General features: G+C 47.4%; 1 protein-coding gene across 45 annotated transcripts in view; it reads left to right on the top strand.

Moving 5' to 3' along the window:
• CACNA1C (calcium voltage-gated channel subunit alpha1 C) overlaps window positions 1–23,932 on the top strand; it is a 721,586-nt gene that overhangs the window by 566,198 nt on the left and 131,456 nt on the right. For 25 of the 45 annotated variants that reach the window (XM_088801728.1, XM_088801716.1, XM_088801731.1 and 22 more), the window contains one exon: window positions 23,777–23,851. The exons of 19 other annotated variants lie outside the window; for them this stretch is intronic. In XM_088801728.1, the coding sequence (XP_088657854.1) occupies window positions 23,777–23,851 (75 nt within the window). The remainder of the gene's footprint in view (window positions 1–23,776; window positions 23,852–23,932) is intronic. One more of the 45 variants, XM_088801720.1, reaches the window with a different exon arrangement.

The raw sequence follows: 23,932 nt of genomic DNA on the forward strand, positions 1-23,932 counted from the left end.
ATTAAGTAAATAAATTCCAAAGAGTTCCCAGTGTGGAGAATTCTTTGCTGCTGGAGCAGATCATTGGGACGAGGCCCACCTACCCACATTTCTGGCCCAGTGGACAGACCCTCTGCCAAGATTTTCATAAAACCCGAATACGGGTGCAGTCAGACTCTGGAGACTGTTGTTCCTCCCACCGTGTACTTTCCTGACGGCTGGAGGAGTCATTGGTGTCTGCTTCTTGTCCTCAGCCAGCCTTCCCGAGGAGAATGGACTGGGGGTCTGCCTCCTTCAATTGTAGAAATGGTGGCAGAAAAATTCTAGGGGGATGGAGAAAGGGAATGCATGTATAAAACGCAGGATATAGAGTACAATAGACACATTTCACATGCAGTGAAATGAAGGGGAGAGACTCAGTAATGGAGCCAGGACACGAGTCCAAAGGACTGTGTCTATTGGGGTAGCCCAATTAAAAGCAGTTGATGTAATTAATTATTAGGGAATTGGCAACCTAGCAGACTTTCAGGAAAGGCAAGCCCATGTCTCAGAAATGGTAGTCTGTCTTCAGAACTTCATAGCATGCCCTTTGAAACAAACGCAAGGGGAGAAATGCTGCTATAAATTATATGTGTGTTTCAATTAAAGTAGTGTCTTAGTCTTTGAAATTGCTAAAAGATTACAATACAGGGTATTTGCCAGTTCTTATCAGCTCAAAAACTAAGCAGTCTTTTAAGAAAAAAGGCATCATCACTCTTCATCAGCAGCTCTGGCAACTTCTGCTTTTACCCTGGGCAGAAGTCCTGTCTGCACTCACGAGATGCCACTGGTGTAAGACGTTGCTGAGAAAGAGGTGGCTCCAGTGCAGGAGCAATTCAGTGACACATCATTACATGGTAGCTGAGCATACCTGCGGGAGCCCAATTACTCATTTTTCCTGGGAAAAGCTACAAAAACCATGGAGGAAATCACAAGAATAGTGATAAGGAAGACAGCAGAGAGAAAGGGCATAGTTAGGAAGCGTTTCTCTAAGTTATTAGCGATGTAGCCAGTAAACTACATACAAAAATATATTCTGGTTCATCCGTTCTCCCACCATCCATCCACCAATGGAAGGTCTGCTCCACACCAGGGATGTGGCAATGAACAAAATAGTCAAATATCCCTGCCCGCAACTTACCTTCTAGTGGGGAGACAGACAATAAACAGTATGTCAGACAGTGATAAGTACCATGGAGAAAGATGAAACAGCAAAGGGGACAGAGTGTTGAGAGATTGTAATTTAGGTAGGGTTGCCAGGAAATATCTCACCGGGAAAATGGCATTTGAATAAAGACTTGAAGGCAATAGGAAATGAGCCATCTAGATATTTGGGAAAAGAGCATCCGGGCAGAGGGAGCAGCTGGTGGGAAGACCTCAGGCAGGAGCAGGGCTGACACATTAGAGGGACAGAGAGGAGGCTCCTGTGACTGGAGAGGGAGAACAAAGGAGAGAAAAGTAGGCGATGAGGTCCAAGTAACCAGGAAGTACATCATAGCGTCACTGTAAGGACTTGGACTTTACTAGGAGTGAGCGAAGAAGCCACTGGGGGTTTGGAGCTGAGAAGTGACATGATTTGACCCAGGTTTAATAGGAGGCCCCCTGGCGACCACATGCAGAATGGAATGGAGGTGCGGAAAGGTGAAGCCAAGAACGATGGAGGAGGTACCTCGTCCTGGTAACAGTGAGGTGATGCAATCAGGCTCCCCTGCCCTGGTAACAATGGGGTGATACAGGCTCCAGAATGACATCATTCACTGATGTATCAGATATGGGATGTGAATGAGAGAAGTTAGGAGATTGCAAGGTGATTGTCCTAAACAGATAAAGGACAATGACCTTGCAACCTCCCTAACTCCCTAAGCAGACATTCCTGCCCTGACACCTACTCCTCTCACAGCTTATTGATACAGGGAAGACTGTGAGAGGAGTAGGTCTCGGGGCAGGAATATCAGGAAAGCCATCTTGGACTTCACATTTGAAATACCTATTTGATATCCAAGTGCAGATGGTGAGTAGGCAACTAGGAATTCACCTGAGTCCAGGAGAGAGCTCTGGGACAGAATTATAAAGTGAGAAGTCCACAACATATAGAAGGCATTTAAACCCATTTGCCTGGATGAGATCACTTAGGGAGTAGTGTAGACAGACGTGAGATGAGGGTGGAACCTGGCTCCCCATGTCTGGAGGCTGGGTGATGAGGCAGAACCAGCAGAGGAGACGTAGGCAGGTGTGGCAGAGAGGGAGGAGGGAAGACATGGCAGGGGCAGTGCTGCTGAGAAGGCCAGTCAGGTGAGCGCAGGGAGCTCGTCATTCGGCTCCTCAGGGCGGGGTCACTGCTGCCCTGACAAGAGCTGCCTGGTGCAAGGGTAGCAGCCAAAACTGGAGGGCAAACAGGGTCTTCTTTCATGAGTGTCTTGAGTCTGGAGACTGCCCAGGATGAAATCAAACATTGTTCTGCAGACCTCCTGTTGTTGGCACAGCCTCGCTGCCAGCCACCTGAGGGTTTCCCAAAAGGGGTGAGGGGAAGACACATAATCCAGCCTACCTGGGGCCCTAATGCATCAGTGTCTAGAGCCCAGCCCTTCGCTATATCTCCCTCTGCAATTGGTTACAGACAGTTATGGGGAAAAGGAGAACATGATAGGGCCATTTCAGGGCCCAAAAGACAGGAGACACAAGGAAGGGGTGCGCTTGCATCTTGCTCCCCTTTGTGTCACTTCCAGAGTGGGCAGCCAATTGGGCCTCGGCCTCTCCTCTCTGGTAACGACTAGAGTAACAGCGAGAACTTTGCCCACCCTTCGAGCAGCAGTGAGCACCCCTTTTGAAGGTGCCAATTGCAAAATGATCCCTGCTGCACAGGGGTCATTGTCATCAGTAGAAATGCGCTGTTTGAAGGCACAGGGTCCGTTTTCTGGCTTGAATGTTGAGTCTGATAGAAAGCCAAGTGTTAAAGGGAGACACCACAAAGATAAAGATAGGAATTTCTTCTTTCTGTCTCCTCCTGAAGATCCAAAAAGGGCATTTACTAAACGTCTATCCATATAGTAATCTCTCTCTCTCTCATGTCATCAAGACTATGTGAATGCAGTCCCAGTCCTTTAAAGCTTGCAGCCTAAGACAGACAAGTATGGGGATGAGGGCATAAAAGACAGACAGACGGTGGAACCCAAACACTGAATTTCCACACTCATAAGCAGGATTAAATATTTACACCAGTGCTATTCAGACATGGACTCGGGAGCCACTTGGGCAATTATTATCAACAAGATCGCTGCCGCCTGCTGCCTGCCCTGCAGAGTCCAGGATAGTGTGTATTTGAAATCTGGAAATTTGACAGCTTACGAGAGCTGCAGGTTACCCTTGAAAGGGCCCCTGGGGCTTGCGAACAGTAATCTGAGTATCACTGAATTCCATTATATACAAGGGCATGTGCATGATTATCAGAGCCTTTTCTTTACATTTCCATCAGTACAGTTGGTGTTTACATTGGACTGAGCTCGTAGCCATGGGTAGCCACATGCCTAGATTTCTGTCACAGAACCCCACCAAGCAATCTGACTCAGACAGCATGAGAAGCAGCACTAACGATGGTTTTCTCCTGGACTCCTTTCCTCGCTACTTTGCACCCTTAAGTTACCGTGTGTTGGAGGGCCACCCTGACCCCATGCCACTCGGTGAGAGCAGGTGCCTCTGTGCAGACCCCAGATATCATTTCTGTTCCTCCCTTTAACTTTCAGCTGGTCCTAATCAGAGCCCTAAAATGTTAGTGCAGGGAAATTGCCACAGATGTCAGGCGAGGAAGCTGGTGTCCAAGATGGGGAACAACTCACCAGGACTAATTATTAGAGAAGTTAGGATTAAACCCAGGTGCTCTCTGTCCCCACACAGGACTCTCCACCGCACTGTGGAGCTTCTCGAAGAAGCCTTGTGAGGCCTCGGGCAGAGGCCCTCTCAGCTGTCCCTCTGTTCCCGTGCTCCTTGGGCACGAACCCTTCTTTGCATGTGCTCTGGGCTACAAGGTGAGGGCCGCAGCCGGCTGCCTCTAACTCACACTATGTCTCTGCTGCTGACACAGCCCAGGGTTTGGGAACATTATCACACATGTAAATCACATGACCACAGGAGATTGTGAGGCATGTGTAGGAATGAGTTCTGGCACAGCGCTTTCCTCCTGGCCCAGAGCTCACAACAGGGAAGCCCGGACCGTCACTGGACTTCTGTTGTTCAGAAGTAACTTCCTTGAGGCCTCCTTAATGACTTCCTCTCAACGTGCTTTCATGTACACCTCTGCTCCCCAATAGCTCTCAATCATTCTCCACTCTGGAAAATGCCATTTAAAAACAGGCGAACAGGCATGGAACTCCTGTAAGCAGGGACAGCAGCAAGGGTAGGAAAACTGCAGTGCTGTGGGAAAGTGTTGGGAGCTTGTGAGAAATGAGAGGGTGCTGTGCCCTGCAGACGATAGTGGTTACTAGGAGTTGCTATCCCCGGGGACTCTGGTAGTAATCAATATCCCTGGGTGGGTCTCAGGTGTTCAGTACCTCACTTGTAGAATCAGGTTGTAACAGGGACCTTGGTGCAGGTATGGCCTTGGGTGTCACATCTGCTGTTTGGCCCCAGAAGTTTGCAGATGCATTGCCCAGCCCACGGAGCCATGGAAGAGCTACCTGAGGGGCCGTGCTGAGTGTGCAGTGAGAAGTAGGCATACAACCCAATCTCAGTGAGCTGCCATACATTGCTTAAAGCAAAACCGGCTATGGGTAAAGCTTGCTAATGTCAAGCTGTCAGGAGGCCATGACAGGCTTCCCATTGAATGACGGCTATACGCTCCTGGAGGAATGGGCAGGTGAAAGCCACATAGAATTTTGACAGGAGACTCATGGCCTGCCCACAGCCGCATTAGGTCAGCATAAAGGGGTTTGAATGGTCTATCCAGGCATGGGTAACAAAGGCTTTCCTGGGCTGGAAGGCAGAGGCAGGACGGGGCGGGGCCAGAAGGAACGTGTCTTTTCCTTGCATGTAAGGGGGCGGGACATAGATGACCTCACTTCATCTTCCCTAAGATCATCGCATGTGGGTACTAATAGCCCGATTCTGTAGTTGGGGAAGCTGAAGCTCAAAGAAGTTGGCTTATTCACGTCATGCAGCTCGAATGTCGTACGTAATCTCAGGTAGTTACATAAGCCTTGAATCCAGTTCTAACTCAGTACCACACTCCTCAGCGATAGGCTGTCTTCCTCCTCCAACCAGAGGGGAGCTAGAAGAAGGCCCCTCTGGTCCCCCAGCCAGAGTCACCTCTCCATCTCCTTTGTTACATTTGTCACCCCCAGTCTGATATGCAAAGCAGGTTAGAGGAAAGGAGGAAAAGAGAGGCAGGAAGAACTGATTTTAAATGTTAACGTAAAGGAACATGAGTTTGATTTTCTTTAAAAGGGAGAGAGAAAAGAACTTTATGATTATAAGAACTATGTTGGAAGCATGAAAGCAAGTTATGGCATTATCTTGCTCAAGAAAAAAAAAGAAAGAAAGATAGTTAACTGAGAGCAAACACCTCCATTTGGAATGGTTTATGGGATGGTTTATGAGGGGGCATATCAATTACATGACCTAGCAGAGCTTCCTTTTGAACTTGATTCGAGGAGGGTGTGGGTGACCCAGAGCGCTCCAGAATGGAGTCTTGTAGCTACCTGACCACCCACTCTCCTGCCTTGGAAGGTACACCGCAAGAAGGAACGGGCTATAATCTGCCTCTGATGACGCAGGGTTGTGCAGTGCTGCAGGCCATCACTTCTGAGCCTCTGACACTCCAGGAACCTCAATACCGTGGGAACCCAGAGGGCTTCTCTGGCCAGGGACAACCTCACAGAGGGGTTTATATGTGGTATCTTTGGAGAAGTCCTGTCAACTCCTCGAAGCCACAAAACCCTTGACAAATGGCTCTGCCCACTCAGCCTCACCCAGGTGGACACCAGCAAAGTGCTGCTTTGACTTGAATGTGGTGCTTTGCACACAGGCCCACACCCGGGGCTGAGAGGAGCTCAGCAGAAGGATCGAAGGGGAGACGAATCATCTTAAATTTACCTTTGATCCATTTCCTATGACCACCAGTGCTCAGCTCCAAACAGAGCGACCCACGGTCCAGTTGCCCTTGGCTCCCGCCCCAACGCTCCCCTCCCTTCCACATAAACATGGGAGATAAAAACCACATGTCATATCAAGATACATTATCTGTCAGAAGGCTGTTAGTGGAGGAGAGAAAGTGACAGCTCCTGCCTCTGTCATTTCTTGCTGATGTGGAAAATCATCATCTGGTAATGGAGGGAGATTAGCTACATACTGAATTTCTATCACTGGGGCACATGGCGTGGAGGGGAGCAGTGGAAAATGCACAGAAACTGGGATCGCTGGCCGTGGAATAAGAGACCGCTTGGGGGAGACCACTTGGAGTCCCACACATCAGACTGTCCTGCTTGTTTGAGAGAGACACTTGTCCATTCATTCACTCAACACATATTAAGTACCAACTGGGCACTCAGAATACCAAGACAAATAACCCAATCTGTGTCCTAAGGGGACTTACAGCCTAGTTAAGGAGACAGAGGCACAAATAAAGAGGTTACAGCAATGAGTTGGAGGTGTGAACGAGGTACTGGAGAAGTACAGAGGAGAAAGAATAGGGTCTAGAAGAGGATGGAGGGCTTCCCACCCAGAGAATGATTCCTGAGGGGCCGTGTCAGTCAGGGCAGGCTAATTATTGTACTAAGAACCCCAGCTCAGGTCTCAGTTGCATCTTACAGTGAAGGCTGCTTCTGCCCCACAGATCACTGTGGGCTCCATGTTAGCAGGAGGGGAAGTTCACTTCCACCGTCTTCAGGGACCAAGGCTCCGTCCCTCCAGTGGCCGCAGAGGTGTCCCTGGCTCCCTGCATCTGGACCGCAGAGGGAAGAAGAGGGAGCAGGGCAGGGCATGCGGGAGGGTTTGGAGGCCAGGCCTGGGTGTGTGGGCATCATTCCCACCCGCACTCCATTGGCCAGAACACAGTTATCAGCGCCATTTGGCTTCCAGGGGGCTGGGAAACGATCCACCTGAGTGCCTAGGGGGCATGGTGGCTGCACTGGAAGGCACATAGCAGGTTTCAGCACTGTCAGAACAAAGCACAAAGGGGCTCAAAGGTAACTTAGTGGGAAATGGGCAAGGGCTCCAGGAACACAACAAGCAGTTTTGGCGCTTTCCAAACACCTGGCTTCAAGCCTAAACTTGGACTTCACTAAAAAGGCCCTCAACTTTCCACCAGCAGGACATGCGGTGACAGTCAGCACCACCCCTCCTCACTGACAGGAAGAACAGGTAATTGTGTTCGCACGTAAGACCCTATTGTCAAATCACAGTCCAGGACTGAGGGGCTCCTGCGGAGGCCATGGGGAGACCAAAGGAAAGGAGTAGGGTGACTTGCCCCAGAGGATACCTCCAAATAGCCTGGGCAGGAATTGGGAAGAAAGATTGAGCCATGAACTCAGATGCATAAAAATATACATTGTTTGCAATTTAGACTTAATTCATATTAGTTCATTAGACTGACCAAAATTACCCCCAGCAAAGAGATCTGCAGGGATAATTCACTAGACAGAGCTTTGATGAAAGGTGTTTAAAGGTTTATCCTGTCCAAAAATATATATTTGAATGGTGATAAGGTCCTTCAGTGTTGTTTTCTTTTACCAGAAAAAAAAAAAAGTAGGATATTAGGATATTTTTTAAATGTCTGGACAGAGGAGATTTTGATGCTCCCTAAGTCATTTTCTAAAAATTGTTTGCCAAATGTACAGCTGGTTTTGATTAACATACTCTAAATCTTATTCAGAGAACTTCAGAGAATGCCTCCTATGCAGGGGTACAAACATTCCAAGATTAGAGGTCAAGAAAAAATAAAAACACAGGACAAAAGCTGTTAAAGAATTATTACACTTCACTGAAACTTGTCTGTGCCTTTGTTTGGGAGTAATATATATATAATAGATCTGTTCTCAACAACTTACTGACGAGGTGAAAAGCACTAATTATAGGCTTGATAGGCTGACTTTAAGGGGAAAAGCCTTTGTTTACCTTCCCAATTCCAAGCTTCACATCAACCTGTGCAACCATTATATCTCATTTCAATGACTCATGAGATATGATAATGGTATCCAGTATCAGGCCAGTTATTATGTTAACAAAATTCTCTGAAAACAACAAAACACCACACACACACACACACACACACAATAAACATAGGCAAGGACAAATTTCTTATCTGGAATGTTCAGAATGAGAGTCTCATTATATTTATTAATACTTGCTCCAGATCCCTATCAGCTGAGGGCAGAGCCTCTGCTTGGTGTGAAAAGTAATGCCAGTGGGGGGCAGAGGATCCTAGCCCCTTGACCCACAGCTCATTCTGCCATTCTGCAATGACTGGGAAGTTGCTGTGGCCAGTTGCTGGCAAGCAGAGCACCCTAGGTTTTCACCAAGAAGATCCCAAGCTTCAGTAAAACTGTAGAGCTTCTTCTTGAGCCTCTTTGATGGTATAAAATCATGTATATTAATTATAATTTTCATAATCCCTTTATGAAAGGGATTTGAAATGGATTAATTTGATTATCCATTAAGTCATACGCTTTGATTAGATGAGTTGAGAGTGTAACAGTATGAGATGAATGACCCTCATCTTTCTCTCCAAACAGGATGCCAGAGTTTGGGGTTTGAACAATCATAGTATGTTGTAGTGGAATTCATAGAAGCCTGAGAAAAACAGGTCGCCTGACCTCCACTCCTCACTCAGTAACCAGTTGGCAATTTGCCTCTCTCAGTTTCCTCATTTGTGAAATGAGGGGTTGAATCAGACAGCTGCAAACATTCATTCCAGCTTTGTGTTTTGTTTCTACAATTCTAAGTTGACATACATTGTCTTGAGCCCTAATGGTCTGGACCAAACCTTGACCATTCCAGTGCATCAAACCCCAGAGAAAGGTAATTGAGTCTAGAAACCTGCAGTCCCCAGACTCCTGGGAGTTGTACTGGGTCTCCTGCAGGATTTCCTGAACACTGAAAGCCAGCTGGTTCTTCCAAATACCCTCCTGGCACCTATGTACCCTCTGCCCTCCCTGCCTGGAAAACTCAGCTCTACCATCTGCCTTTGGAACTGGCTCCCCTCAGGCGTGCCCTCCCTTTCTACCTTCCCTATAGTCCCCACCCCTGCTTCTCTCCCGACTCCCTCCTTTGTGCCCCCAGAATACCTATTCCATGCCTACGTAAGCACTTACGGTTATAGGTTATTATTGTATCTACTTACTTATCTATCTTACACTGTCTGCTGGGTTGGGGACCTCATGGGGCGGGAGGTTTTGCGTTTCCATCACTAGCACAGAGGTTGGTAGATAGGCAGTCAATGAATATTGGTTGGAAAAGGCATCAGGAATGGGGGGAGAAAAGCAGGGTCTCCCCCTGGAAGTCTTTGGAATTCTGCCACTAGGAACAGATGACTTGGGCCTGTCTTGTCACTGTCAGATCTAAAACTAGATAGGGTCAGATCTGGTCCAGCACAGGATATGTAGTGAGTCAGACACGCAGATTAATTCTTCATCCTCCATTTCTTGTCTGTCCATACTTCTTTCTAACTTCTGGGAGAAGACAGAAATATTCTGCAACATTTTACTTCATGTACTCACCTCTTCTCCCCTTTCTTCCTCAGATACATCCAGAGAAGTACTGGAAATATCCTTGTTTTATTTCTGTCTCAATGAGGCCAGCTAGCCAGCTAAGAATGGCAGTCAGGAAATGGTTAAGAGAATACTAAGAATAAATTCCTCGTTGCTTCTTTAGGACCAGAAAGCTGAATACGTTTAAGGCTTGAAAAGGTCAACTGCCTTCCAAGGGGGCAGAGGTTTGATTCCATCCATTATGTGGTCTTTGGCATAATGCTCATTTCATTCACTGGCTGCAATGGAGATTTATGGAGTAAATGTTATCACAAGCTGAGACTTAATGAGATCTCAACTGTATCTCCTGGATGTAGTGGAAAGCAACCATTTTGGTAATAAATACAGAACAGCATCTAATTTGTAAATTCCTCTTTCCGTTGCTAAGTTTAATCAGATCAGTGAAACTGAAGGGAATTGTTGATGACCAAAAATTATTTTCCATGCCTTACTCTGGCCAGGAAACATTACTCTTAATGAAAACGGCATGTTGCTCTGACGATGGTGGGGATGACATTTGTCATTAGACTAACCCAATCGTTGCATATTAAACATTATGTTTAGAACAAAATCTATTTAAAACCAAACTGAAACTGAGGCCCCATATCACTCTGTTAACTAGTGTCACTGCTTCATAGAAGCAAAAATTCTTTCCAAATAGGCTACACAAGTCTGTAGCAGTGGCCATTCTGAAAGGGCTCCTGAGTCATATCAGTTCGTCCTGACCTGACTGAAGCATCCAGAGTTAGGCTGGTCGGATCACCACGGCCAGACTGTGCTCACATAACCTCTCTGACATGGCAGAGAGCAGGTTAAGAGAGCAGAACGCAGTCTCTGGCATCTCCTTGGTTTAGCTTAGGGTTAAAACAAAGAATTAAAACAGCACAAAAGGGAAGCTAGCATGGCTCTCTTTTTTTTCAGTTGTGCTTAAATATTTTTTTATCATTACTTCATACTTAAAGATTTTTACAAATTATCTTCTCATAAAAGTTGCTAAACATGTCCAGGGCAGGGACCATGTCACAGCAAGTTACTGTTAGTACACAGTAGGAGCTTCATGAATATTCTATGAAAGGACTGTGAGCAATGATGAAGACATCTGGGACTTGGTGACCCCAAAGGGAACATGGCTAACTTCGGCCATCCTTAGGGACTGGCCTTGAGAACACATATGTCATCACCAATAAGTGTCCAGACTCCAGATGACCTTTGAGATGCAAAGCAAGTGACCCTAGGGTTCTCTTCTTTGGCCTGTGTTTTGCTTTTTCATTCCCTAATAAATATATTCAGTGTCCAGGCATTCTATACACAGAGTATTACTCTTGAATATTATAGATGACAGCTACCACTTATGAAGCACCTCTGCTAACTCATGTTACCTTTAATGTTCACTTAACCCTCCCAGAGTGGTATTGTTAGCTCTTTTTCTCAGATGAAAAAGAGGAAGTTCAGCTCATTTGCCCAAGGCCACATAGCCCATAAGGGGCTGAGTCAGGACTCACACCCAGGGCAGTGTGACTATAATGCAGGAAAGAGTGAGCACAAAGGACAAGGTCCCCTGAAGTACCTGCCGATAGGAAGGTAAGGTGGGGATTGGGGGCAGGGGAAGAAGACCCTGGAAAGGAAGTCAGGAGGCCTGATACCTAGTCTCAGCTTTCACACTCTGTGACCTCGAACAAACCCTTCCCTCACTGAGCCTCAATTCCCTAATACATAAAGGTAATAGTCAAATAATCTCTGGTTTTCTATAAATTCTTGAGCATTCTGATCCTAGAAACTCCCTCTGCCACTGTCTTTTCCTTTGAGTCCTATATTCCAGAAGTGATGGGTGGCTGGGCCAGGGAGAGAATGTCCTCGTTTTGCAGACACTGGCTCTCCCTGTCTTGGCCGGGTGGCAGGTGGCTACAAGAGAGAAGTATCTTTGGTGTAAAAGCTCGGTATGGCCTCTCTCCAGCATCCGGCAGCTGACCTCTTCGTGGCCCATACTGTCTTGCCCTTTCCCAGAGCCCAATATCCTGTAACTCTGTGTTTGCCTTGAAAGCATCAAACCGAAGAATCTCCACCCTGGAAAGTGTCCCAGAGGCTCTCTCCTTCTCCCCTCAGGTCCCCATCTATGCATGAAACTCCTCTACAGCATCTTCCCCACCTTTCTTGAACACTCTGTGGTAGCAACTCACCAGGTCACAAGAAAACTCTTCCATTTTTGCGCAATTCCAGTTGTTAGAAAATTCTCCCTTCTGAGCTGACACCTGGGGCTTTTTAACTTCCATACACTGTTCTGAGGTGTTGTAGGTGTAACATAGGTGTAACAGGCGTCCTCCCAACAGCACTGTTAATCGTCCTCGAGGGGGCTAACCCCCACCCCCACCCCCCACCCTTGCACTAATTGCTTCTCTGTCTCTGCTCTCCCTCCTGCCTTATGTTCTGGTAGGGACGTGCTTTTGAGATCATTGCCCACTTCTTGTCATTGATCCTCCCAGTAACCCAGGAGGGAAGCACTGAGCTGTTAAAACGATGCGTTCTTCCCAAACACTGAGTCAGTGCCGAGGTGGACCCTGGAACTCAGGACTCCTGACTGGCATATGTAGTTTCAGTGTCACCTCTCTCCTTCCCACACTTGGGATTTGATGCAGCCCCTCTTTCCTCACCACTGATGATCTCTGCCCTTGGTCCCTCCGTTCTACAGGAAGCTCACTCTCTCACAGAGTTATTGGAATAAAGAAAAGACCCCTGTCTCCTTTCTGCTGTCCCCAAATTAGGCATCATTCACTGTCTTCACAGCTTTTCACTTAACCATCAGATAAGGATTACTGCTGCACCAGCAGCTGCAAAAGCAACAGAGTTGCTTGAACCTGCCCAAGGTCCCCACGCCCCCACTGTGCAGTAACACCTGCTCGTCATGCAGTCCACACAACCAATCCCCTTCCTCACAGGAGAAGCCTGTGCATGTCCCACCAGCCATGGCCGTGATTCCATCCAAAAACCAGACTCTGTGTATCCTTTCCTTCCTCTGGGGTTCCTGGCCCAAGCCTGCAGCAGGCGTTCTCACAAACTCTAAGACTAAGAGGGTCTGTACTAGACGGACAGGCAGCATCTACCCAGCAGGAGGCCCCAGTGAATCCAAGGTCACCTGCATGTAGAGCCGATTTCTGGGACATTAACATTCCCATTTGCTGCCAGCGCCCTCAGGCCTTCTGCTTGTTGAAGACACCGTCCCTGTTCTCTAGGTTTCAAAAACCTTTTCTCCGTCCTAAAGGAAGAACAGTCAGCCTCCCCAACACGCCCAACTCTCCTGAGAAATTATAGAAGAGTTCTAAGATTAAGGAAAAGAGGGAGGAGGAATGAAGGGTAAATAGTGTCTTTGATTCAGAGTCCGTCTTGAGAGAAAGACTCTGGAGGGAGATGCTGCTCAATAGAATAATAAAAGTGACATTGTTCAGCATTAAAATCCATGTCTTTTGCACACTTGGTTTGGGGCTGCTTTCTCCTTCTCTGTGCCTGGTTCAGAGTCATCCCAGCTGCTGTGGGCAAGAGCAGGTGCTGCCCACCCGTGGCCACATCTTGAGCCCTCCCCTAAATAGCACAGGAGGGAAGAAGGAGCCTTGGAAGGGCGGCTGACTATGTGCACTCCGGTGCCCACTCTGATGAAACAGTGAGTGAATGAGTGAGTGAAGCACGCTGACCCTGGCCCCACCCCAGACATGCACATTCCTACCCCTCTGAGGATGAACAAGTAGAAGAAAGCGGCATGAGGTGTGTGCTCTGGTCCCAGCAGTGTTTGTGGCACGCCTTCCGTACCTCCAGGGGGAGTTCCGAGTCCTGCTCCCAGCCCTGCAGCACTTCCCATCTTGTGGCCCAGGAGGTCAGCTTGGTGTCAGAGAAGGTGCCATGTTTTCTGAAAGTTTTGGTGGAAATGCAAGGACAAGAGAGTAGAGCAGGGAAGGGCAGGTAGAGTTGGTGAGGTGGGACAATGGGAGCTGACTCTCACATCCGTTCCTGAGCAAGAGTCAGAGGCACGTGTGGCTGGGGAGCCACAGGGAGCAGAGGATAACACCCTTGTCCTCCTCGCTCTGTTCCCCTGAAGCCTGTCTCCTCGTCCGCAACTTGTGAATGAAGGCCCCTTCCCTGGCTGTGTGGATTAAACTGAGGTCATTTCACAAGTGCTCTAACACCACACAGTGCGGTACCTGTGTGCCCGAGTTCTACACTACATGGTACAAACGGTACATGTGTCTGGAAGCAGGATGCCGTGGGGTTTAAGAGGGTACAGTGGGCCCTAGAGGGAAAGAGAGTCTTGTGCACGAGAAGGCTCCCAGGGGAGGAGCACCTGGTAAGCACCCTGCATATGGCAGGCCGTCCACAAAATGGGGTCAAAGCAAGCTGACCAAGGGTGGCGTATTCTGGAGGCCAAGAGTAGAACCAAATGCCTGGTCCAAAGGGCAAATGCCAGATAGAAATGGAAAAGGAGGTTGGATAGGTAGAGGGAAAGCAAATTTCAGAGGGCCCTGGGAGACAGGCTGAGGGCTCTACATAGTAAGAGATTATGACGGGATATGAAGAGATGGTGCTGAGAGAATTCAGTGAGGGAAAGGACCTCTCTGTAGGCCCAGGTCCTGCCCCTCTCACAAACAATCAACAACCTGGTGTTTTATCACAGAGAATACTCCTCGCTTGTAAACGTCAGTTTCGTTTTTTTCAAGGTAAAATAAATCTTAGGAACCTCCTCTCAAACTTACAGCAAATGCTTGAAAATATCCCCTGGTGAGCAACTCCTAGTCTCTGAAGGCAACCAGGCCATTTTGGAAGTAGGCATGAGGGCTCCCCAACCCCATCCCCCCACCCCATCTAAGCAAACCTTTGCGGTGTCTTGTGGACCATGGTGCACGTTCTGGGCCCTTCAGCATCCCAGAACTGCCTCTGGCTGCTGCCCCTCTGACCGTGGCCCTGAGCTCTGACCGTCTGTACTGACAGGTGTGCCTGATGCTCAGGAGGGGATCACAGCCTCCCTGGGTCTTTGCCCATGCTGCTGAAGCACCTGTCAATAAAAGATGTGGGCGGTTCCAGTAGCAAGGTGGGCCAGGTAGACTGCACCCTTGGTCTTGCAACCAGGGCAAGAAGGAAGACAATACCAACTAGCAGCATCCAGCAGGCAGAGTTCACATAAACGCCACCAGTGGAAGCCGCCTAGAAATTTAAGGCAGTAATTTACTTGCATGCTGGCAGGGAAGACGAGCCTGAGACCCTTCCAAAGAAGTACTACCCCTTGGTCCAGGTGGCTCCCCCTCTGTGGGTACCCACGTCTTTCAAGATCGTGCTGGGCCTTGTAGGACCTCCTTGCAGGGCAAATGACCTGGGTCAAAATTATCTTGAGCAGCAGAAGAGTGAAGGAGAAGACAGAGCCCAAGAGAAAAGAGAAAATGAAAGCAAGCTCTGTGTAGCTGTTGTCACCAGCAAAGAACAGGCACACGTGTAAACCACTCACAGTGGAACTTCGGAATTCCAGACAAGGGAGGGAGATGAAGGAGGGAGACCTGGGCCTGTGCCCAGCTGTGATGACCAAGACTGGGCTTTCACCTGTCCATGATGTCAGTAAATGACACATGAAAACAGGAGGCAGCACTGGATTCTGGAAAGAGGACTAGACCTCTACCACTAACTAGCTGTGTGACCCTGGGCAAGTCACTGACCTTCTCTGGACCTGAATCTATCAAATGGAGGGCTGGCCTATTCATTCAACCCTGCTATACAGGTATGAGTCAGATCTCTTTTTTGCAGTGGGGAAACTGAGCCACAGAGGAGCAAAGTAACATATCCAAGGTCACATAGCTCCAAAGTGACAGAGCCAGGATTCAAACCCAGGTCACCTGGCTCCAGAGCCCATGCTCCTACCCATGCTGCTCTGCTTTGTCCCCTGCCCCCTTCATCCAGAAGTGCTGGCAAGGAGGCCCTCAGCGGATTATAGAATAAGTGGCTTTTCCCTTGACTCCCATCTGCACTTTCTGCCCCTCCTCCTAGTGGTACAAGCAGTCCTCTCCTGTGACTAGGAAAGGGTTTTATAAATTCATCCAGTACACACAGTAGCTGAGGGGCTGACTTAGTGTAACGTCCACCAAAGGCTCTACCTTATTAGCTGCCCACTTTGAATAAGTGACTTAATTCTCTAAGCCTCCATTGTCTAATCTGGAAAGTGGGAACTTATACTGGGGACAGATGGCCCCTCACAGGGTTGTTTTGAGACTTGAATCAGTTATATACATATGTAAAGTGCATGGAAGAGCAGTGGCATGTAGCAAGTGAGCAAAAACCTGAGCAATTGTTATTATTAAGACAGAAATCACTGATATTACTATTATGCTTCTCAAGGGTATTTGCACTCTGAGGGGACAAGGCCCTAAAAATGAAGCAATTACCGGTAAACATCATTGGACTGGAGAAGGATTGGGGACAAAAGTCATTCTCTGTCCCTTTCATACCATGTTGGTGACCACCTAGTTTCCAGAGGAATCCTACACAGAAAGGCCACCGTCATCCATGCCTAGAAGATCCCTGTCACGTCCCTAATGATTGCAGTGAAGTCTGTTTTCCCTTGGGGGCTCCAACCCCTCCTGTGTGATCAGATGTCCTGTTTCCCCGCATAGTCCCCAGGGCCTAGTTCCATGCTGCCCTGTCAACCCTAGTGAAGGCGGGTGGGGTGGGAAAGGGAAGGGAAGGGGACATGTGTTAGATGCAGCTTAACTTCCCCCCCCCACTCCCACTCTTACCTCTGCCCACCTCCCTCACCCCCACCACCAGGTAATAACTGAGGTGACTGACTCAGTGGCGCCACAATTGTGAAGAGAAATTTTCTGCTTGGGAGCACTGGATGTTTACAGCCTGGTTTCTTCCGTGGGTTATAGCTGCGGATCAAGGGCAGGCGTTCATACCCCCTCCCAGTTTATAGCAGTAATAATACTGATGATGATGGCACTTCATGCTCATACTGTGCCTTTTTAATAAGGCTACTTTGTTTGGCTTCTTAATATTTAATCCTGTTTTATATTTACTTTCCGATGGCTTAAAATCAAGCAGGTTTTAATTGCTTATGTGGAGGAAGCCACGCTGGGCCTGGGCTGCAGGAAGTTGTGCAGACGGCTCTGGAGGCGGGTAGCACCTTTCTCTGTAACCTTTCAACTCAGACAGGCTGCCATGGCTGCGTACCATTCTGCTTTCTCTCTCACCATCACTTTCTGCTTTTCTTCTACAATCTGCTTTTCTCCTCTCCTACTCCCTCTCTTTCTTTCCCTTATGAGAGACCTATAATTCATCATCTAGTTCAATTTATTTATGTAAAGACGAGGAAACTGAGTCCCAAATCATCACATGACTGATCAAGGGTTTGGAGCTGCTTCTGGCTCCGCCTAGGTTTCCAGTGCTAAGGGGCTTCCTCAGACTCCGAGTTGGATGAAGACATATAAGGAGCTCCTTCACCCATCAGCTTGAGACCACATGTGGCCGTGTGCTTCATCTAGTCAACTGTAGAAAAATAGTAAGGACTAACTTCCCAGGTTACTTTTTTTTCTGCAAGATAAAATTAAATTTGGGGAAATGTAACACAGTTCCTCCCAAGAAAGTCAACTAGGGCTGTAACCGTGACCAGAATGTTCGATTCTGTTCTGCCATGGCACAAAAGCAATCCCCAGGCTAACATCCTCCATCACTTGCTTGTATCAGTAATCCAACCTGCAAATGTGTGTCTGAGCAGAGTTACTCTGGAGGTTGCCTGAGGTGGCCAGGAAAGCCCTGGACTCATGGGCAGCCGTTCTCTGCCATTTACTAGCTGTCACCTGCAACTCCGGGGGACTGCTCTTCACCTGTCAATGGGATCATACTGTCTACCTTGCCCACACAGGTAGATGCGTGAACTGGGTGATTTAAGGAGAGGCTAATAAGATACAGGTGGGGTCAGCAAGGCACAGTGCAGGAAGGACACTGAGGGCAGCACCCGGGGGAGCTGTTACCTGTACAGGCCTGAAGGGACAGTGACGGAGCAGTTTACAAGAGTCAGAGAGGGTCACATGCCAGACCTATGACCCTCAGCAACAAGTCACGGCCAGTCAGCACCAGCCTGTATGCAGGCCCAGGGGAGTGACCACCCAGTCTCACTCTCCTCTGACCTCACAGACGTCCTGCTGCCACTACCTGTGGCTAACCCAGCAGGAAGCCCCAGCATAGGACAGCTCACTGATGAAGTTTACAAACTCAGCCTCCTGGGTAGAGGGCATGGCGGAGAGGGGTGGGGAGGGCATCTGAAGGACAAACCCTCAACATGGCCAGCATATGGAGTACCCTTAAAAGGCCACGAAGATATAAGTGTTATTATTATAGTTCTGTATCCAGTATCAGTAGGATCTGAAAGGGAGTCCAGAAATTTCTAACAGAAAGTCTCTGGCCTTGAGAAAGTTATAATTTAGTTAGGGACATAAAGCTAATACTTGTACCGCAAACTATTAGAAAGTCAGATGAAAATTTGTTGGTAATATTAGCAAACACTTAGAGCGCTTACCATTTTACAAAGTTATTTTATAAATATTTCATTTAATTCTTGCCAGAACCTCTTAAAATAAAAAGTATCATTATCTTCTTTTTACAAATGAGGAAACCTGATCTCAGAAAGGTGAACTTACTTACCCAGAGTTACACGGCTAGGAGAGGGTGGAACTAAAACTTGAATTCAGGTTTTTATAATTCTCACCGATCCCAGTTTTCCTGGAGCTCAGAAGATGGGACTCAGGGCCAGTGGTGGTCCTGAAAGCCTCCACAGACTAGAACTGGGTCTCCAGGAAAGGGCAAAATTTGAATAATTCAGGAGTCAGCACACTTTTTTCCTAAAGTGCCGGTTAGTAAATATTTCAGGCTTTGCAGACCATGTAGAGCCCCTAGTACAACTATTGGACTCTGTCGTTGTAGTGGGAAGGCAGCCATAGGTGACATAAGCAAACGGATGTGGTTGTGTTCCAGTGAGACTTCATATACAAAACAGGTGGCAGTCTGGATCTGACCAGGGCTGTGGTTTCCTGACCCCTGGAGAACGTGCAGGGGTGCAGGAATGCACTCCAGGGGAGGGTATGATATACAACATCGTATATACAAAAGCCCACAGGCTGGGATGAAGATGGCACGTGCAAGGGACAATGAGGAGGGCAGCCCCACCTGGGTGGAGAGTTTCTGCAGGAAGTAACAGGAGAAAAGGATGGCTAGGTAGTGCTTTAGTCAGCAAGGGCTGCCCTAACAAAGTTCCATGGCCTGGGTGACTTAAACAACAGAAATGTATCGTCTCACAGTTCCAGAGGCCAGAAGTCCAAGATCAAGTGTCATCAGGGTCAGTTCTTCTGAGAGCCATGAGGGAAGGCTGCGCCCCAGGTTTGTCTCCGTGACCTGTAGTGGCTGTCTTCTCCCTATGTCTTCATAGCATCTTCCCTCTGTGAGTGGCTGTGTCCAACTTTCTTCTTCTGATAAGGACACCAGTCATATTGGATTAGAGCCCAACCTCATAACCTCATTTTAATTTAATTACCTCTTTAAAAACTCTCCAAAAACAGCTCTGAGGCATCGGGGTTAGGACTTCAGCATGTGAATTTCTGAGGGGACACCTACAGCCATCACAGGTAGGATGGAGCCAGGCCTCAGGGAGTTTTAGATTTCAGTTTGGAGTCAGGGAGGGTAGGGGATTAGGAATCCTGTTGCTTGTTAGTACTCTGAATAGTACTTTGAGAAAATGAATATTTATTATACCACTCATATGCAAAAAAGATAATAAAGTGGGCATCTGCCAAGTAAATGGCAAAGTAAATACTTCAGTTCCACCCAAGAGTACATGGAAGCCTGAGCAGTTGGACCCCAGCAGTCAGGCTGACCCAGGGTTCAGCCCACTGGCTCCCTGTGGCTCTCCACAGCACGGGAGAAGTTCAGGCTGGGTGAGAAATGCCTTCATCTCCTGCCTGAGATGTCTGGTCTTGATGCACCAACCATCTGCCAACAAGAGGAAATAAAGACTGACAGCAGTTGATGAGTCCTCTGACGTTGGGTAATTAGGCTACCAGCTCATTTGTAGAAGGAAGGCTGGGTATTTTTCTTAGCAAATCTCAAGAGAGGCCAGCCATTCTTGCTAATGGTCACAGCAGGGCCTTGCCAAGTCCATCCAGGAACAATGTCATAGCGGTTTGGGGTGACCAAAGATTTCAGAACGAGGCAGAGTTCTCTATCCCTCCCCAGGTTTATTCTTTGTTCCCTCAATGGAGCTAGGCTCCAATTTCACCCAGTCAATTATGACACATAAAAATATCTGAGACAGAAGGCCTCAAGGTGCAAGGCCAGATATTTTATATGTGGCTGCTTCTCCACATTAACTCCTCCAGCCTCAGGGATGGGAAGGAAGGGAGGAAGGGAAGGAAAGGAAGAGGGAAAACAGTAAAGGAAGGAATGCCTAAGATTTTGCTTACTATTTCCTTTGTGGATTGATTGCTAAGTAACCTCGGTGACTTTCTTTTTCTTTGTCAAAATTAAAGTTGCTCTTGTTCTCAAACCTTAGCCCCTTCTGAACACATTTTTTATTCGTGTGACTGATTTGGGCCATCTTTGGGCACACATTACATCATGTTTGCATCATGATGGCTAAATGAAACCTAATTTCTTTTTATGGAGAACATGAGTGTTAACACAGTGGAACAGCCTGGAGCAGACTCACCACTTAGAGCAGGGGTGTCCAACCTGTGGCCCTCGGGCCAACTGCGGCCCACGATCCATTTCTTATTGGCCCGCAGCAAATTCCCAAAATACATTTAGTTTACTGAAATAAACCAGGTGAGGCAATACGTACTTCACCTCGAGTGAGTAGCCCGGCTGTTTGTGTATTTTACCGCATATGGCCCTTGGTGAAAAACGTTGAAAAAAGTTTGGACACCCCTGCCTTAGAGGTTTGTTTTCAGCAATCTAAGGACCTGCCTGGAGACGATCATTAGTTTTATGAAGAGGATTGTTTGCTGTAGGCCCATTCTTTCTCTGTGGCCCACAGCTGTCGAAAGGCTGGCCAGCTGATCTATGTAGCCATGTTTTCCAAGCACTGCCCTGTTTTTTAATGGGGGATTCTTAAATTTTAGTGACTAAAACCTTCAGAGGGTTTGCAAACTCAGACATACCAGGGAACACCAATATTCACAACAGCTCAGATCTAGCGCTCGTCTTCCCTCAGCGCCATTCTGTGATTTCCAGTTGCAGGAGATTATGTCATGTCAGAAGTGGCTTATTATAACCCCCCAGGATCTGCACAACTGTTCTCTAGCAGGTCAGGAAAGGCCTTGGTTACTGTGAGACAAGAGCTGTGCACCTCCCTTGAGACACAGAAACTGTCCAAGTAAACACCATTCAAGCAAGAGTTGCCACCAAGAGTAGATGTTTGCAGAAAAGACAACATAATTCAAGATGTAATCAGTCGTTGGCAAGATAGAGTTTATAAAACTCATTGTAGCTATTGGTGATGTTACTAAATATGTAATTATATTATCTACCACCTGCAATGGCAGCTGTTAATTACTCTTTCATGAAAATCTCATTTTCTTTTGGAATCTTCTCAGCAGAAGCCAAGGGACAGCAGAGCCCAGAGACCCAGATTTGATCCACAGTATCTAGTAACAGTCACGTTAGGAAGTCAAAAAACTCACTTCCTCTCTAGCATTCTTCCTTGGCATTCTCTTTCGTTAATCCGTTCAATGAAGCACAAGTCATTCCACAGAAGGTGCGTGGTCACGACACTGCAGACGAGCAGACATCAAGCTCCACTTCTCAGGGCATCACTGGGTTGCCTCCAGAGGAGACGTGCCCTCAGACACCTGGTTCTTTGCCATCTTTCTGCCTTGGTTTCCAACCACTTCACCATCTGAGTGTCCACAGGAGTCAGGTTGTCCATCTCATCCCCAGAATTAGTATCCAGCATTTATAATTCTCAACTTTCAACTGTTTGGGCACTCAGTTTCCAAGAAGGAACCCAACTCCATCTTTCTAGGGGAGCAAGCCCCTTAGTAATAGGAATACAACTGCATTTTCTCCCATCTTATTCCCTCATGTGCTTATGGGATAAACCATCACAAATTACTGGGCACTAATATTTAATGTACTGCTCCTTCCAGGTGAGGTATTTTCATTTCAGCAAGGAACCTTCAGATCTAGAGCTTCACCCAAAAGAGCAGATCCAGAGGAGACTACTGCCCTGTTGGAAGATAATTTAGATGCTTTCAAATCACTTTCCACGCAGGTGGCTGCCACCTTTGCCTACATGAAAGACCAACCCTGGTCAAATCGGTTATGTATTGAATGGCCATGATTTTATCAAGCTCTTTCTATTGTTTTTAAAGTTATCATACAGTTATTTCCAAAATTGAACAAGATGGGACAATATTGACGCCAAAGCCAAAAGTTGGATAACAGGTTGCAAAGTTCTGGGCTTTCCGTCACTGGCCAGGGTTCCCATCTGCTAGACTTCTGTGTGAACAGAAACGCGGTGACTGGTGGTCTCAGTTTACCACTCTGAACAAAACACCACTTATTATGAGATGCTCACTTGGGTGACTGTTATCATTCTGAATTGAGACATCTTTTTCTAGAAGGAAATTTGAACGAAGTCATTCATTTCAGCTCCTAACTCTCAGTGCTTTTTTCAAATAGGATTTTTGAGAAGTGAAAAAAGAGTGCTACTGGTTGTGAAGTTTCTGCTTATTCCAAGCTTTGTTTTTTTAAACATGGGTGCTTGGGAAATAGCCCTTACATAGGTTGAAAATAAGCCTGACCCTTTCCTGTCATGAGCCGGTCTTCAGTGTTTTCACTAACAAGCAGCTTTCGAGGATGTTCATTGATCGTGATCTGAGTGCCAGTGGAAAAGGATGAGATAAAGCACCTAAAGCTTGAACTGACCTCACCTCCATGCCCTTTCCTGGACTGATTGGGGGCTACCTGCCTTCCTCATCAGGGCACGTGATTCTATTCATGAGTGCTAGCAGATTTCCCACCTCACTAGTCAGCTGTGTCTATGCCTTACTCACCACTCATCCCCAGCAACCTCCCTAGGGACCTGGCAGAGGCACAGTTAATGCCAGTTCTGTCAAATGAGTGGGAAAATTCTCTCAGGAATTAGCTAAAATGTTTGCTATCCAGAACTCAAAGTCCAGTGCAGAGCACAGAACTCCCCCGTTGCAGTTGCATAATCAGCGTCTTCACACTCTCACTGGCACCCTCCTCTTCACCTACAACCCTGACCCAAGAGAAGCTTACGGGATTCTTTCTTATATACAAACCTCCTCAAAAGACCACCCACTGACAAGCAATTGAGCAACTCCTTTGCCTGTTTAAACCCATTAAAAGCAAATACATATTTGTGTGAGATGTGATCAGACCTGAAGCGCTTGGTAGGTCTTTACTGAATGACTGAATTGGACAAAGGGGCAAGTGGATCCATGGTTCTTTGTACCTGCAAGTGACATGACCTGGATCTAAGTGGTGAGGGAGCCCTTGGATCCACTACAGGTGGCGAAGAGGTCAAGTCACCTGGTCATTGGGTACCAGTCAAGGGGGACACAAATGCTGTAGTTTGATTTTCACAGTTACCCCACCAGAGCCTGTAAAAAGGCTCCTCCCGAAGGAGGCAGCAGGGATGCCTGGTGGCCCCTCCCAGGAAGCCCTGTCCTCAAAACCACTAACTAGATAGACCAGTGTAGACTGAAGCCTCTGCTGGAGTAACTCTTTCTCCCCAGTGTCCACCGTTTGTTTTGTGTTATTAATTCATGTGATTTGGGGTTTTGGTTCTATTTTATTATGTTTTCTTATATGTTTTGGTTTATTGCTTTTTACAGTTTTTTCAGTTTATTTTTGGAGATGAAAATGGATGTTGTATGTGAAAGCTGAGTTCTTTGTTTCTTTCTTTTGCCCGTGGCTGACTGCATGCTCTCTATTGATGTCTTGTTCCTGGTTCTTGAAAATGACCATCTTGTCTGTGCAAGGAGGCGCCCCAGCGGGCTTGCTGGAGCAGAAGAAAGGGAAGCTGTCTTGGTTTAGTCACTCCACAGACACCCATGGTAACGTTCCCCGTGCCCGTGTGTAAATGTGTGTTGGTACATACCGGAATGGACGGGAGCGTATTGTTCTTGATGGCTTGC

Source organism: Rhinolophus sinicus, chromosome 1 (assembly GCF_057876585.1).
Source record: "Rhinolophus sinicus isolate RSI-liver-muscle chromosome 1, RSI-T2T, whole genome shotgun sequence".
Taxonomy (NCBI): domain Eukaryota; kingdom Metazoa; phylum Chordata; class Mammalia; order Chiroptera; family Rhinolophidae; genus Rhinolophus; species Rhinolophus sinicus.